General features: G+C 44.9%; 1 protein-coding gene across 1 annotated transcript in view; it reads left to right on the top strand.

Moving 5' to 3' along the window:
- Positions 1-4,716: 4,716 nt before the first annotated feature.
- Positions 4,717-16,689, top strand: part of LOC117093527 (zinc finger protein 723-like) — a 43,350-nt gene continuing 31,377 nt past the window's right edge. Inside the window, exons 1-3 of the mRNA XM_033228858.1 lie at positions 4,717-4,877; positions 7,232-7,355; positions 7,439-7,529. Coding sequence (XP_033084749.1) covers positions 4,717-4,877; positions 7,232-7,355; positions 7,439-7,529 — 376 coding nt within the window. The remainder of the gene's footprint in view (positions 4,878-7,231; positions 7,356-7,438; positions 7,530-16,689) is intronic.

Genomic DNA, 16,689 nt, shown 5'->3' on the forward strand with positions numbered 1-16,689 from the left:
AATTAAGTTGTGCTAAATAATAAAATTTCTTTTGATTACTTACTGGATAAACAGAGAACTACCTGTGCAGTTGCTAATACTTGTAGTTGCACATGGTAGAATACGACGTGTATTACAGAGATGCAGTTGTAGGGGATTAATGAACAGGCTGCTTGGTTGAAATGAGTAGATCATTTATCTAGCTCATTATTTAATCTATTGGATTTCAGTTGGTTGTTCATGGGGACCTTGGCTAAGAAGCATGGTTTCAACTTTTTGTTTTGTTTTGTTTTGTTTTTTGTTTGTTTGTTTGAGACAAAGTCTTGCTCTGTAGTCCAGGCTGGAGTGCAGTGGCATGATCTTGGCTCACCACAACCTCCACCTCCCGGGTTCAAGCGATTCTCCTGCCTCAGCCTCCAGAGTGGCTGGGATTATAGGTACGCACTACTGCACCTGGCTAATTTTTAGTATTTTTAGTAGAGACAGAATTTCACCATGTTGGCCAGGCTGGTCTTGAACTCCTGACCTCAGGTAATCTGCCCACCTTGGCCTCCCAAAGTGTTAGGATTACAGTTGTGAGCCCCCGCTCCCGGCCTGTTTCAATTTTTGGCATTATCCTCCTGCTAGTCAAAATAGTAGTCTCCGAGGCTGGGCGTGGTGGCTCATACCTGTAATCTCAGCACTTTGGGAGGCTGAGGCAGGTGGATCACCTGAGGTTGGGAGTTTGAGACCAGCGTGACCAACATGGAGAAACCCTGTCTCTACTAAAAATACAAAAAAATTAGCTGGGGTGGTGGCACATGCCTGTAATCTCAGCTACTCAGGAGGCTGAGGCAGGAGAATCACTTGAACCCAGGAGGTGGAGGTTGCAGTGAGCCGAGATTGTGCTATTGTACTGCAGCCTGGGCAACAAGAGTGAAACTCCGTCTAAAAAAAAAATTGTAGTATCCCTACTGCACTGTATTCTCTCAAAAATTAAAAATGTTTACATGCAGTCATCTCTAGAATGTGAAATAGTCTGTCATTGACTGGACTGACAGAAACTCAAAGATATACGTGACTATGAAGACACCATAACCTGTGAATAACATTGTAAGGACAAAAACCCTAAATAATGGAAATTGAGAGTGCCACTAAGGCCCTGAGTTTTGGTCACACTCTGACCTACATAAGAAATTTACCAAAAAGGGAGGGTTTTAAAAAACAAAGTTGGTGGGGGGCTGTGGCTCACCCCTGTAATCCCAGCACTTTGGGACGCCGAGGTGGGCAGATCACGAGGTCAGGAGATGAAGACCATCATGGCCAATAGGGTGAAAACCCATCTCTACTAAAAATACAAAAATTATCTGGGTGTGGTGGCATGTGCCTGTAATCCCTGCTACTTGGGGGGTCGAGGCACAAGAATCGCTTGAATCCAAGAGGCAGTGGTTGCAGTGAGCTGAGATTGCGCTACTCCACTCCAGCTTGGCAACAGAGTGAGACTCCTCAAAAAAACAAAACAAAAGTTATTGGAGGCCATCATTCTAAACTGAGCTTGTATACTAGTTCCAAACAGACCAACCAAACCAAAATGAGTCACCTGTGCTAAATGTGACATAATCAAACGGAAAATTTAAGAAAATAGGTAGATCCTAAAACAGGCCAGGTTTATATTTTTCTTCTGGAAACAGCAGATTTCAACACAAGGAAGCCCCTTCTAACCCTTTAAAAAATAAATAATAGGGCAGACACAGTGGCTCACACCTATAATACTAGCACTTTGGGAGGCTGAGGTGGGCGGATCACCTGAGGTCAGGAGTTTGAGACCAGTCTGGCCAACATGGTGAAACTCCGTCTCTACTAAAAATACAAAAATCAGCCGAGTGTGGTGGCAGGCCCTGTAATCACAGCTACTTGGGAGACTGAAGCAGGAGAATCATTTGAACTCGGGAGGTGGAGGTTGCAGTGAGTTGAGATTGCGCCATTGCACTCCAACCTGGGTGACAGAGTGAAACTTCATCTCAGTAATAAATAAATAAATAAATAAACAAACAGATAAATACACAAAGATAATAAAATAACCGGAAGCCCATGTTTCCACACACACACACACAGTTCTGCCATTTTACAGTAGAATTTGACACTAAATAAGTATTCTATTTTTTTTTTTTTTTAGATGCAGTCTTGTTCTGTGGTCCAGGCTGGAGTGCAGTGGTGAGATTTCCATGCACTACAACATCTGCCTCCTCCTGCCTCAGCCTCTGGAGTAGCTGGGATTACAGGCACCTGCCATCATGCCTGGCTAATTTTTGTATTTTTGTAGAGACGGGGTTTTACCATGTTGGCCAGGCTGGTCTTGAACTCCTGATCTAAGGTGATCTGTCCGTCTGGGCCTTCCAAAGTGCTGGGATTACAGGCGTGAGCCACCACACTTGGCCAATAAGTATATTTTTATGGCAACAGACCAATATCAATATCTAAAGTTTTGATATATCTCTCAAAATTGAGATGACCAAAAGAGAAAAATCGTTAATTATATTCTAATGCTGTCACTTTCACGTTTAACTTTTTTCAATAGGTTTTTTTTACACACTAAACTGAAACCTAACTTGATATATAAATAGACGGTACCCATTCTTGTACCAGTCACAATATCAGAATGTCAACTGTTCAAATCATGTTCAGATCAGGCAAATTCTAAGCTGTAATCAATCTGGCCCTTTCTGTACCTTCCTTGCATTTTCTGTATGTCACTTTGCTTTTTCCACCATGTGGCTATGCTGCAGTATCTCTGAGCCTACTCTGGATCCATGGGTATCTGCTTTGCAAATCATTTTTTGCTCAATTTAACTCTGTTAAATTTAATTTCTGTAAAGTTTTGTTTTTCTTTTACAAGTTTTGAAATCATTTTATGATGAAAAATAAATAACGCTATTGGGCTTTGACTTTCTTTTTTTTTTTTTTTTTTTTTGAGGCGGAGTCTCGCTCTGTCGCCCAGGCTGCAGTGCAGTGGCCGGATCTCAGCTCACTGCAAGCTCCGCCTCCCGGGTTACGCCATTCTCCTGCCTCAGCCTCCGAGTAGCTGGGACTACAGGCGCCCGCCACGTCGCCCGGCTAGTTTTTGTATTTTTAGTAGAGACGGGGTTTCACAGTGTTCGCCAGGATGGTCTCGATCTCCTGACCTCGTGATCCGCCCGTCTCGGCCTCCCAAAGTGCTGGGATTACAGGCTTGAGCCACCGCGCCCGGCCGGGCTTTGACTTTCTAAGCTCATCTCTCAGCTATTCTTTCAAATTATTCTATGTCTGTTCAAAATGCTTCTGCAATTTTTTGAGACAGTGTCTCACTCTTTTATCCTGGCTAGTGTGGTAGGTGGTATAACCAATTATCGCTCATTGCAGCCTTAATTGTCTTGGTTCACACAGTCCTCCTGGTTCAGCAACCTGAGTACCTGCAACTACACGTATGCAACATCATGCCTGGCTAATTTTTTAAAATTGTTTTCATAGACATAGGATCTTACTATGTTGCCCAGGCTGTACTTGAACTCACTGAATCCAAGTGATTCTTTCAACTCAGCCTCCCAAAGTGCTAGGATTACAATTGTGAGGCACCTTGTGTTTCTGCAATTTCTTGACAGGATTATTCCCAATAATAAACAGTACTACATGGGAACAAATCTAAAAAAAAAAAAAAAAAAGTCCAGCTTCTATTGTAAAAGTATAATTATCCTGTATTTCATGGGTCTGCAGAAGCCAATAGTTTGATCTATGGAGGAGCATAGATCAACAAATTCAGTTTATTCTGAGTTTCAGCCCAGCCACTTAGTAAGTGTGGCTCTTTGGACAAGTTTTTTGATGTAAAACAGTTGTATAAACCACATATGCAAAAAGGCAGAATAACAGTGATTGCAAAAATTGTAGCAATTTTTCTTTTTTTCTTTTTTCTTTTTGAGATGGAGTCTCACTCTGTCGCCTAGGCTGGAGTGCAGTGGCGTGATCTTGGCTCACTGCAACCTCTGCCTCCTGGGTTGGAGCAATTCTCCTGTCTCACCAGGAAGGTCATTGTCATGCGCGTCCGTGTGAAGAGACCACCAAACTGGCTTTGTGTGAGCAACATGGCTATTTATTTTACCTGGGTGCAGGCGGGCTGAGTCCGAAAAGAGAGTCAGCAAAAGGAGATAAGGGTGGGGCCGTTTTATAGGATTTGGGTAGGTAAAGGAAAATTACAGTCAAAGTGGGGTTGTTCTCTGGCAGGCAGGAGTGGGGGTTACAAGATGCTCAGTGGGGGAGCTTTTTGAGCCAGGATGAGCCAGGAAAATGAATTTCACAAGATAATATCATTGCTTAAGGCAAGGACTGACCATTTTCACTTCTTTTGTGGGAGGATGTCATCAGTTAAGGCGAGACAGGGCATTTGCACTTCTTTTGTGATTCTTCAGTTACTTCAGGCCATCTGGGCATATATGTGCAAGTCACAGGGGATGCGATGGCTTGGCTTGGGCTCAGAGGCCTGACACTCATAAAAGCCGAAATTTAAATATAATTGTTATTCTATCCTTTTCCTTTGTGAATAGCCATATAGTACATTATTTATAAATGTATATGACCTTATACACAAAGCTAATGGCAAATCCCCTCTGGGGTGGGCCTGGCTCATCTCATGGAGGAAGCCCTGCCTGAAAAGGCTGCAGGCTGGGCTGTCACTCTTTCTTCATTGAACCGGGTATCTGAACACGTCTTCCGTCACTCCAGGCCTGAATGGGCGGGGCCTTAAACGACATCCAATCAGGGATGCTTGCTAAGAATCGTCCAATCAGACCCCAGCTGAAGCGGACAGGGCAGCTTCTGGGATTTGGCCAGCTGCCTTTGCGTTTAGCAGCAGCGGAAGCTCCTGGTCACCCTGGCCTCCTGACTTACAGGTATTGGGAGCTCCACAGCTAAGACGCCAGGACTCCCTGGAAGCCTAGAAATGGTGAGAGCGCCGGGTCTGACATCCCGAGAGGGGAAGGGCTGGTTGGAAGTGGTGGGAAGTGGCTGTGGCGGGACTCAGGCCTCCCCGCAGTCAGCCCCTCTGCGCCCCGAGTTCTCCTAGCCCCGCTCTCAGTCCCCTTCAGCCATAAGATGGCGGTACGCTGACAGCCGGGCTTTCCGGCTGTCCTGTCTCTTCCCTGCGCAGTGACTGTGCCCTGCCCTGGAGCCCTCTCTGGGCAGCTCTGCACCGCAGCGCCGCGTCTCTCCCAGATTGTGCAGGGACCACAGGAGTTCCTAAGTCCCCTTTTCTTCTTTTAAAAATGTATGGGAGTCACCGCAAAAATATTAAAGAATTTAATTAGAGTTGTTCAAAAATTATAGAGCACCCCTATGGGTTGTAGTTTGTGGTCCATTAGAGGGGCTGGAACAAAAGACTTTTATAAGGTGCATCATGAAAAAACCCAAATTCAGTAATCAGGCACAGTGACATAGTTTCCTAATTTCCACCTTGAGCGTACAAATTTCCTGGTTTGTAATCAGAGCTTAATTCGCTGTTTGTATTTGGTTAAGACTGAATTTCGTTTCCTCTAATGTAGAAATTTAAAAATAAATAAATGCATTTGAGTTAGATTGTGTGTTTTAAAGTAGGAATCCAGGGAGTAGATTTCCACGTCAGCCTAATTCCGTGTCACTTGACTATTTTCTTTTCTTTCTTTCTTTTTTTTTTCTTGAGACGGAGTCTCGCTCTGTCGCCCGGGCTGGAGTGCAGTGGCGCACGATTTCGGCTCACTGCAACCTCCGCCATCCTGATTCAAACTATTCTCCTGCTTCAGCCTCCCGAGTGGCTGGGATTACAGGCTCCCGCCATCATGCCCGACTAATTTTTGTATTTTTAGTAGAGATGGGGTTTCACCATGCTGGCTAGGGTGGTCTCGAACTCCTGACCTCGTGATCTGCCCGCCTTGGCCTCCCAAAGTGCTGGGATTACAGGCGTGAGCCACCTGTCACTTAACTGTTTTCACATTCCACAGAGGACTGATTATTCCCTGCATAGTTTTTCTTTTCTTTTCCTTTTTTTTTTTTTTGTCTGAGACGGAGCTTCATTATTGTTGCCAAGGCTGAAGTGCAGTTGTGTGATCTCCGCACACTGCAACCTCCGCCTCCCACGTTGAAGCGATTCCCTTGCTTCAGCCTCCCGCATAGCTGGGATTATAGGTGCCCGCCACCACGCCCAGCTAATTTTTTTGTATTTTTAGTAAGAGAGGGAGTTTCACTGTGTAGGCCAGGATGGTTTCGAACTCATGACCTCGCGATCCGCCTGCCTCGGCCAAAAGTGCTGGGAGTACAGGCCTGTACCACTGCATCTGGCTATGCCCTGCATTTTTTACATGTTTTTTCAAGCAGGGTGTCAAATGTACCGCCAGTCCTCCTTTTCTCCTGCCTAACTGTGGCTTAAAGTAAAATACCAAATTTCCAGCTCCTTCTGACAAGTTCCAATGCTAACTTTTCCTCCCCAGTTCAGATTATTAACTTATTTTATTTTATTTTTTGAAATGGAGTCTCGCTCTGTCACCCAGGCTGGAGTGCAGTGGCATGATCTCGGCTCAAGCGATTCTCCTGCCTCAGCCTCCCCAGTAGCTGGGATTACAGGTGCATACCACCATGCCCGGCTATTTTTTATAGAGTCGGGGTTTCACCATGTTGGGCAGGCTGGTCTTGAACTCCTAACCTCAGGTGATCCACCCGCCTCGGCCTCCCAAAGTGCTGGGATTGCAGGCGTGAGCCACCGCGCCCGGCCACTGTTTTTTAGTGTGCTTTTTGTTTTGTTTCTTTTTCTTTTTTTTTTTTTTTTTTTGAGTCTCCTTCTATTGCCCAGGCTGGAGTGCTGTGGCTCACCACAACCTCTGCCTCCAGGCTCAAGTGATTTTCCTGCTTCAGCCTCCCAGGTAGCTGGGATTACAAGCATACACCACCATGCTTGGCTACATTTTATATTTTTAGTGGAGATGAGGGTTCACCATTTTGGCCAGGCTGGTATCATACACCTGACTTCAGGTGATCTGCCCGCCTTGGCCTCCCAAAGTGCTGGGGTTACAGCTGTGAGCCACTGGGCCCAGCCTGGTGTACATTCTTGATAATGTATTTTAGTTAATCATTTTTTTTGGACAGTGCATTGGTTGGAACATTAAAAGAGATTCGTTTTCTGTTTTTAAGTATTTTCCTTTAGAAGAAAGCAAAGAATAATCCCCTGACAATGCATTGTAAATAAATCTTTGTGTGTCTTTCTCTTTATCTTCCCTAGGTATAGAGATCTTACGAAAACGTTTTGGGGTCAGTTTTTTCTTGGAAACTTTAAGGGGTTTTGTGTCCGCAGCAACCATTTAGTGTTTTTCTGTTCCTGGGTTTTAGTACTCTCTATATACTTGGTATCTCTACCAAGATACCCACTATGTCTATGTCTGCTACAGTGTCTAGGTAGTATCAGCTTCTGGGTCGTTTTCTCCCCTAGGACAACTTGAGGTATGGAGTATATCCGCTCCAGGGAGGAGGTGGATGCCCTGGGACTGAGAGGCATCTCCTGGCATACTCTTCCTTTGAAAGCTAACATTTAGACATTAAGATCGTCTTCACCCAACCCAGCTTCCATTTCTTGGAGACACATAGCTGGTCACCCAATCAGCTGATGGTATTGAGAGCAAAACAGAAATAATTTCTGCCACCTGGATTCTCTAAGATTAGTGAAAAAAAAATAGTATCCCCAAAGACAGGAAAAAAACCTGACTCCAGTAAGAAAGTGCAAGAACTTGTGGCATAGTGCAGTGTTTCCTGAGAGAGGGTTGTAGAGTTGCATAGATTCATTTCTTTTTGCAAGGTAAATCTCTGACAGTGAATATTTTTGTTCTGTAGCCTGTGAACTTAATTTCTGATTTTAACGCTAAATATTACAAGATGAAACTTGGTACCTCTTAGGAGTGTTCCCATATGACTAATTGTTTACTACATAATTTTCTTTTTTATTTTTATTTTTGAGACGGGGTCTCGCTTTGTCACCTAGGCTGGAGTGCAATGGCACAATCTTGGCTCACTGCCGCAAGCCCCGCCTCCCAGGTTCACACCATTCTCCTGCCTCAATCTCCCGAGTAACTAGGAATACAGACGCCTGCCACCTCGCCCGGCCAATTTTTTGTATTTTTAGTAGAGATGGGGTTTCACCCTGTTAGCCAGGATGGTCTTGATCTGCTGACCTCATGATCCGCCCGCCTTGGCCTCCCAAAGTGCTGGGATTACAGGCATGAGCTGCCATGTCTGGCCTACTACATAATTTTTTTTTTTTTTTTTTTGAGACGGAGTCTCGCTCTGCTGCCCAGGCTGGAAGTGCTGTGGCCGGATCTCAGCTCACTGCAAGCTCCGCCTCCCGGGTTCACGCCATTCTCCTGCCTCAGCCTCCCGAGTAGCTGGGACTACAGGCGACCGCCACCTCGCCTGGCCAATTTTTTGTATTTTTTAGTAGAGACGGGGTTTCACCGTGTTAGCCAGGATGGTCTCGATCTCCTGACCTCGTGATCCACCCGTCTCGGCCTCCCAAAGTGCTGGGATTACAGGCTTGAGCCACCGCGCCCGGCCCTATAATTTTTAATGCAAATAATCAAATAATACATTTATTGTCTGAAAGGAATAGATACTTTGGGTTTTCTTGTTGAGGTATGAAATGTAAGCACCTTAAAATTTTTTTCACTTATATGAACACTGTGTTTCAGTAATTTTGCTGGATGTTTCAAACACTTAGTTTTAAAAACTGAGTAAATAACTGACATAAAAATTGAAGCTTGAGCCCAGTTACTGTAAGCTAAGGCTAATATTGAGCCCGCAAAAGGAGGTTATTAAAGGCCTAGTTAGTTCTTCCTGGGGAGCCTCCCCTGCAGATTTCCTAGCCTGCTCACCTCGGCCATGGAAAAAAGCTTTTATCGCGAGAGAAGCTACAGAGCCCTGAAAAGCTGGGGACCCTCAGGCAGACGCAGTTAAGATTAAGGTGGAATGGGGCTGAAATGATCTCACTGAAGATAAAGTTATTCATGCTTTGAGGCAGTTTCTAGACTTTGAGAAATAAAGTCAGATTTTTGTAAATTTAAATTCTAAAGGAGTATTGTAGTAGGTGGAAGTACCAACTATAATATCTTTAAGGATTGCAAAGGATAGGCAGACGAGGGCTTTCTTTCATAGGAAGGAGCAAATAAGATTAGAAAGAAGGTAGGAGGGGAATGGCAAATGGAGGGTGAAAAATCAGATTCTGGATCAGAGAATATTTTACCATGAAGTCAGCATGTTCTTAGAAGGGACATAAAATGGGGTTTATGTTGGCTCAGACTGAGAATGGCTCAAAGTTCAGGAGCTGTTGGAAGAAGATAAGTGAAGTTTGGATAACAAGTATTCTATTTTGACCACTGAAAACAAATTCAGCCGATTTTTCTATGAGAAAAAGATTTGCAGAGTCTCTGTCTGGCTGTGATAGGTAAGCACAAAAAGGATAGAGAATTTTATTAATTACAGCACTTTACCAAGATTATCTTTATGCTTCATCTTTCTTCCGTTTGCCGTTTCCTGGGTTGTATTTTTTATTATAAACTGGTCGGCATAACTACAGTGTTTTACTGAGGTCTGAATAGCTGTATCAAATTACTGAACTTGAAGGAGATTATGGAATTCCCCAATTTTTAAACAGTAGCTCAGAAATATGGATGGGGCTGGCATGATTGCTCATGCCTATAATCTCAGCACTTTGGGAGGCTGAGGCAAGCAGATCCCTTGAGGTCAGGAGTTCAACACCAGCCTGGCCAACATGGTGAAACCCTGTCTCTACTAAAAATAACAAAAATTACCTGGGCATGGTGGTGTGTGGCTGTAATCCCAGCTACTCAGGAGGCTGAGGCAGGAGAATCACTTGAACCCTGGATGCAGAAGTTGCAGTGATCCAAGATCGCACCACTGCACTCCAGCCTGAGCTACAGAGTGAGAGTCTGACTCAAAAAAAAAGAAAAGAAAAAGAAATATAGGTGGGCCCATGGAGTTTGTGATTGGCATCTGCTGTAAGGACAATACTGTGGGACAGAGCCCTGAATCAAGGTCTGTGCTCACTCTGGGTGGTTTCAGAATTCAAGTGTTAGACAGTGAGTGAGTTGGTGTTGCAGAATTGTTTGGTGTTAACAAACAATCTGGTGCCAGAAAAAATATCACGGAGGCCTGGCCTGGAATAAAACTCTGGGTGTGTGGGAAGGAGAGGCTCTGCTATCCTGTACACAGGCTGTCACACTGCTCATTGTTCTGATTCCAGATCTCCTCTTAGGGTGAGAGAGGACTGAAAACTTGGAGAATAGGAACTCTGGTGGGCGCAGTGGCTCACACCTGTAATCCCAGCACTTTGGGAGGCTGAGGCGGGCAGATTATGAGGTCAGGAGAGGAGACCACAGTGAAACCCCATCTCTACTAAAAATACAAAAAATTAGCTGGGCGCGGTGGCAGGTGCCTGTAGTTCCAGCTACTCAGGAGGCTGAAACAGGAGAATGGCGTGAACCCAGGAGGCGGAGCTTGCAGTGAGCTGAAATCGAGCCACTGCTCTCCAGCCTGGGCGACAGAGCGAGACTCCATCTCAAAAAAAAAAAAAAAAAAAAAGAATAGGAGCTCTGATGATCCCATTTTTCCACAGCTGCCACCACAGGATTCCCACCTACTAACAGTTATGCCCACTAGACACTGCACACCACTCCCAGGACTAGACACCACCCTCAAAAACTTAACCATGGCATTTGTGATCCTAGTGTTTTTTTGGCAAAATCCCATAAAATTGTCTACAAATCTTTTGGCATATCCCTACCCCCAGACACTGAATCTGTAGCAGCAACCTGTTTTCTCCACCAACTTGGGGTTCTGGGCCACCTGTTCATAATCTCACCTGCTGTGTGGACCCAGAAATAAGCAGCACAAGCCAGACCTGCCTACATTGCACTCTTCCCTACCCATTGAGTTTCTTTCTTTTAACTGTTATTTCTGTTTTAGGGGTACAGGTGCAGGTTTACTATATAGGTAAAGTTGTGTCATGAAACTTCGATGTAAATTATTTTGTCACAGAGGTACTAAGTATAAGACCAAACTTTTTTTTTTTTTTAAATCTTTGCTCTCTCACCCTCCACCCTCAAGTAGGCTTCAGTGTCTGTTGTTTTCCCATTTGTGTCCATGTGTTCTTATTATTTAGCTCTTACTTAGAAATGAGAACATTCAGCTGAGCACAGTGGCTCACGCTTGTAATCCCAGCACTTTGGAAGGCTCAGGCGAGTGGATCACGAGGTCAGGAGTTTGAGACCAGCCTGACCAACATGGTGAAACCCCGTCTCTACTAAAAATACAAAATTTAGCCGGGCGTGGTGGCACATGCCTGTAAACCCAACTCAGGAGGCTGAGGCAGGAAAATCACTTGAACCTGGGAGACGCAGGTTGTGATAAGCTGAGATCAAGCCACTGCACTCCAGCCTGAGCTACAGAGCTAGACTCTGTCTCAAGGAAAAAAGAAAACATGCATTTGCTTTTCTCTTTCAACATTAGTTTTCTAAGGATAATGGACTACAGTTCCATCCATGTTGCTGCAAAAAACATGATCTTGTTCTTTTTTATGGCCATACAGTATTCCATGATATTTATATACTATATTTTTCTTTTTATATAAATATTCTATTTTGTTTTCTTCTTGTTTTATTATTATTTGAGATGGAGTTTCACTCTTGCTGCCCAGGCTGGAGTGCAATGGCGTGATCTCTGCTCACTGCAACCTCTGCCTCCCGGGTTCAAGTGATTCTCTTGCCTCAGTCTCCTAAGTAGCTGGCCTTACAGGCATGCACCACTATGCCCAGCTAATTTTGTACTTTTAATAGAGATGGAATTTCTCTCTGTTGGCCAGGCTGGTCTCAAATTCCTGACCTTAGGTGATCTGCCCTCCTTGGCCTCCCAAAGTGCTGAGATTACAGGCATGAGCCACCACACCCGGCCTTCTCATTTTATTTTAAGGGGAGGCAGGGTCTTACTCTGTCATGTAGGCTGGAGGATAGCGGCGCGATCTTGGCTCACTTCAGCCTCAACATCCTGGGTCCAAGCAATCCTCCTACCTCAGCCCCTTATATAGCTGGGACTACAGGTGCACACCACCACACCCAGCTGATTTTCCTTTAGTATACTTTGTAGAAATGGGGTTTCTCCATGTTGCCTTGGCTGTTCACAAACTCTTGAACTCAGGCAGTCTTGAGCCTCTTAAATTGCTTGGCCTCTTAAATTGCTGCGATTACAGGCATGAGCCACTGCCCTTCTCTGTATTATATTTTCTTTATCCAGTTTACCATTGATAGGATTCAGGTTGATTTCATGTCTTTGCTATTGTGAATAGTTCTGCAGTGATCATGAGTGTGCATGTGCTTTTATGGCAGAATAACTTATATTTCTTGAGGCATACACCGAATTATGAGGTTGCTGGGTCAAATGCTAGTTCTGTTTTTAGTTCTCTGAGGAATCACCAAACTGCTTTTCACAATGATTGAACTAATTTACACTCCCACCACCTTGCCAGGATCTTTTTTTTTTTTTTTTTGAGACAGTCTTGCTCTGTTGCCCAGGCTGGAGTGCAGTGGCACAATCTCGCAATCTCGGCTCATTGCAACCTCCACGTCCTGCTTCCCGGGTTCAAGCGATTCTCATGTCTCAGCCTCCTGAATAGCTGGGATTATAGGCATTTGCCACCATGCACGGCTAATATTTTCTATTTTTCGTAGAGATGGGGTTTTACCATGTTGACCAGGCTGGTCTCAAACTCCTGGCCTCAAGTGATCCACCCACCTCAGCCTCCCAAAGTGCTAGCATTACAGGCAGAAGCTACTGCGCCCAGCCCTGCATCTGTAATTTTTTGATGTTTTAATAATAGCCATTCTGGCTTGTGTGAGATGGTATCTCATTGTGTATTTTCTTTGCATTTCTCTAATGATTAATGATGAGTATTTTTTTTATATGCTTGTTAGCCACCTGTATACCTTCCTTTGAAAGGCATCTGTTCATCTTCTTGGCTTCCTTTTTGATAAGGTTGTTTGTTATTCCTTGTAAATTTCTTTAAGTATTTTATGGATTACGGATATTAGATGTTTGTCAGCAGCATAGTTTGCAAATACATTATTCTATTCTGTAGGTTGTTTACTCTGTTGATAGTTTCCTTTGATGTGAAGAAGTTCTTTGGTTTAGTTAGGTCTCATTTGTCAATTTTTTGCTTTTGTTGCAATTGTTTTTAATATTTTCTTTTTTCTTTTTTTTTGAGATGGAGTTTCACTCGTTTCCCAGGCTGGAGTGCAACGGCATGATCTGGGCTCACTGCAACCTCCGCCTCCTGGGTTCAAGTGGTTCTCCTGCCTAAGCCTCCCAAGAAACTAGGATAACAGGCATGAGCCACCATGCCTGGCTAATTTTGTATTTTTAGTAGAGGCAGGGTTTCACCATGTTGGTCAGACTAGTCTCAAACTCCTAACCTCAGATGATCCACCTGCCTTAGCCTTCCAAAGTGCTGGGATTACGGGCATGAGCCACTGCACCTGTCCTGTCCTGTGTCTTTATAATGCTCATGGTTCTCATGCTGAGAATAGTTGTGCACTTTGGGTATTTACAGATAAATTTTTTTTTAGAGGAATATTTTCTGGTGGACTTGATCAATATTATATCTAATCTGAGTTTTGTTTTTAAAGATGCTTTTAACTTTTTATTTTCTCTCGATATAATCTTGCTCAGATGGAGAGCTGTTTTTTGCTCAAATCCTTTGGGTTTCTGTTCAGAAGCCCTATTAACATCCCGTGGTATCTGTGAATGAGGTGGGCTGTCACAGGGAGAACTCTTAGACCTATCTCTATCCCGACTCATGCTGGAAATCAGCAGTATTTTTTTCATGTCACCATTATAAATAGAAACTGAGGCTGAAACACTGCTCCCATTCTCATTATTGTGAAGATGCAGTTTCACCCAGGAGGCCTGCAGACTCTCCTCCTGCAGCTCAGGCTTCACTGTCTGATGTGACACTGGAGTGCTGCTGTGGCAATTGGTGTTCATGTAAGATATGAGCTGCCAGCTGTGAGCTTTCTGTTGTGGCCTATGTGTCAATGGCTGATGGTAGGAGTCAAGAGAGGACACTGGCCATCAGGATAGGGCAAGCAGGGTACTCTAGCCCAGTGCTAAAGCAGTTAGAGCCATGGCTTTTAAATTTCTTGTTTTTGTTTTTTGTTTTTTTTTGAGAAGGAGTCTCACTGTGTCGCCCAGGCTGGAGTGCAGTGGTGCAATCTCAGCTCACTGCAAACTCCACCTCCCAGGTTCACGCCATTCTCCTGCCTCAGCCTCCCAAGTAGCTGGGACTATGGGCACCTGCCACCATGCCCAGCTAATTTTTTGTATTTTTTTTAGTAGAGACAGGGTTTCACTGTGTTAGCCAGGATGGTCTTGATCTCCTGACCTCGTGAACTGCCCGCCTTGGCCTCCCAAAGTGCTGGGATTACAGGCGTGAGCCACTGTGCCCGGCCTGCTTTAAAATATTAATAGACAAAAAGATAACACCCTATTCAACCATTTCTGTAGGAGAGTAGGAGCCTACCTTCAGCAGGCACCTGGCTGCACGTTGCAGAATTACCTCCTGTTATGAAGATGTGAAAAGTTTATTTTGTCATTGAATATAACCAATAACCATACACCTATGGCCTTGCCAGTTGCCAGGTGAATTTAGGATGAACTACGTATGCCGTGGTGCTGTAAATTTTTCTACTTGTGGACTAACTGTGGTGACTGTCTTTCTGTCTTGGCAGTCTCTTGAGCAGATTGACTATGATGTGTGTCACATTCGGTTAAATTGTTTAATAAAACAGTTTCTTTCTGTTCTATCATTTTGGAATTTTCTGGGGCTGGAGAAAATTTTTCTTTTAACTATATTTTCCACACACTGTCTAGAATTAGCAGACATGATATAAACACATAAGACGCCAACCAAGCTTTTCTCTACAGGGGAATTTTCCTCTCAGGCTTCCAGTAAACTCACAGATTTCTACAAACTTCACGGGAGAGCAATCAACCATTTCACCTCTTTCACTGACTCTTGTATCTTCAGACCTGAAACTGATTCAGAGACCAGGGGACCAGAGACCAGGGGACCAGAGTAACATGTGAGTGTTGAGTAGATATGTAGACATGAGAATCTCCACTTTCCCTGTCCTCTGATTGCTAAAATACCCACAAATGTGCAAGTAACATCTGCTGCAGCTCCAAATTCTGAATCTAGGTCTTGAGATTTGGGAACAACAACAACAACAAAAAAAGGGGGGCAGAGCAAGATGGCCGAATAGGAATAGCTCCAGTCTCCAACTCCCAGCGCGAGCGACAGAGAAGACCGGTGATTTCTGCATTTTCAACTGAGGTACTGGGGTCATCTCACTAGGGAGTGCCGGACAATCGGTGCTGGTCAGCTGCTGCAGCCTGACCAGTGAGAGCTGAAGCAGGGCGAGGCATCACCTCACCTGGAAGCGCAAGGGGGAAGGAAATCCCTTTTCCTAGCCAGGGGAACTGAGACACACAACACCTGGAAAATCGGGTAACTCCCACCCCAATACTGCGCTTTAAGGAAACAGGCACACCAGGAGAATATATCCCACACCTGGCCGGGAGGGTCCCACGCCCACGGAGCCTCCCTCACTGCTAACTCAGCAGTCTGCGGTGATCTATCCGCAAGGCAGCAGCGAGGCTGGGAGAGGGGCGCCCACCATTGCTGAGGCTTAAGTAGGTAAACAAAGCCGCTGGGAAGCTCAAACTGGGTGGAGCTCACAGCAGCTCAAGGAAGCCTGCCTGTCTCTGTAGACTCCACCTCTGGGGACAGCCCACAGCTGAAGTCCAATAGCGGAAGCAGCAGGGGCCGGTGCAGAAGCGAACGACCATGTCTGACAGCTTTGGGGAGAGCCGTGGATCTCCCAACGCGGAGGTTGACATCCCAGAACGGACAGACTGCCTGCTCAGGTGGGTCCCTGACCCCTGAGTAGCCTAGCTGGGAGACATCCCCCACTAGGGGCAGTCTGACACCCCACACCTCACAGTGTGGAGTCACTCCGAGAGGAAACTTCCAAAGGAAGAATCAGACAGGTACACTTGCTGTTCAGAAATATTCTATCTTCGGCAACCTCTGCTGCTGATACCCAGGCAAACAGGGTCTGGAGTGGACCTCAAGCAATCGCCAACAGACCAACAGACAGTCCTTCCAACTGTCAGACGGAAAACTATCAAACAGGAAGGACACCTATACCAAAATCCCATCAGTACATCACCATCACCAAAGACCAGAGACAGATAAAACACAAAGATGGGGAAGAAGCAGGGCAGAAAAGCTGGAAATTCAAAAAATAAGAGCGCATCTCCCCCTGCAAAGGAGCGCAGCCCATCGCCAGCAACGGATCAAAGCTGGTCAGAGAATGACTTTGACGAGATGAGAGAAGAAGGCTTCAGTCCATCAAACTTCTCAGAGCTAAAGGAGTAATTACGTACCCAGCGCAAAGAAACTAAAAATCTTGAAAAAAGAGTGGAAGAATTGACAGCTAGACTAATTAATGCAGAGAAGATCATAAACGAAATGACAGAGATGAAAACCATGACACGAGAAATACGTGACAAATGCACAAGCTTCAGTAACCGACTCGATCAACTGGAAGAAAGAGTATCAGG

This window comes from Trachypithecus francoisi, unplaced genomic scaffold, assembly GCF_009764315.1.
Source record: "Trachypithecus francoisi isolate TF-2019V2 unplaced genomic scaffold, Tfra_2.0 Lachesis_group12, whole genome shotgun sequence".
Taxonomy (NCBI): Eukaryota; Metazoa; Chordata; class Mammalia; order Primates; family Cercopithecidae; genus Trachypithecus; species Trachypithecus francoisi.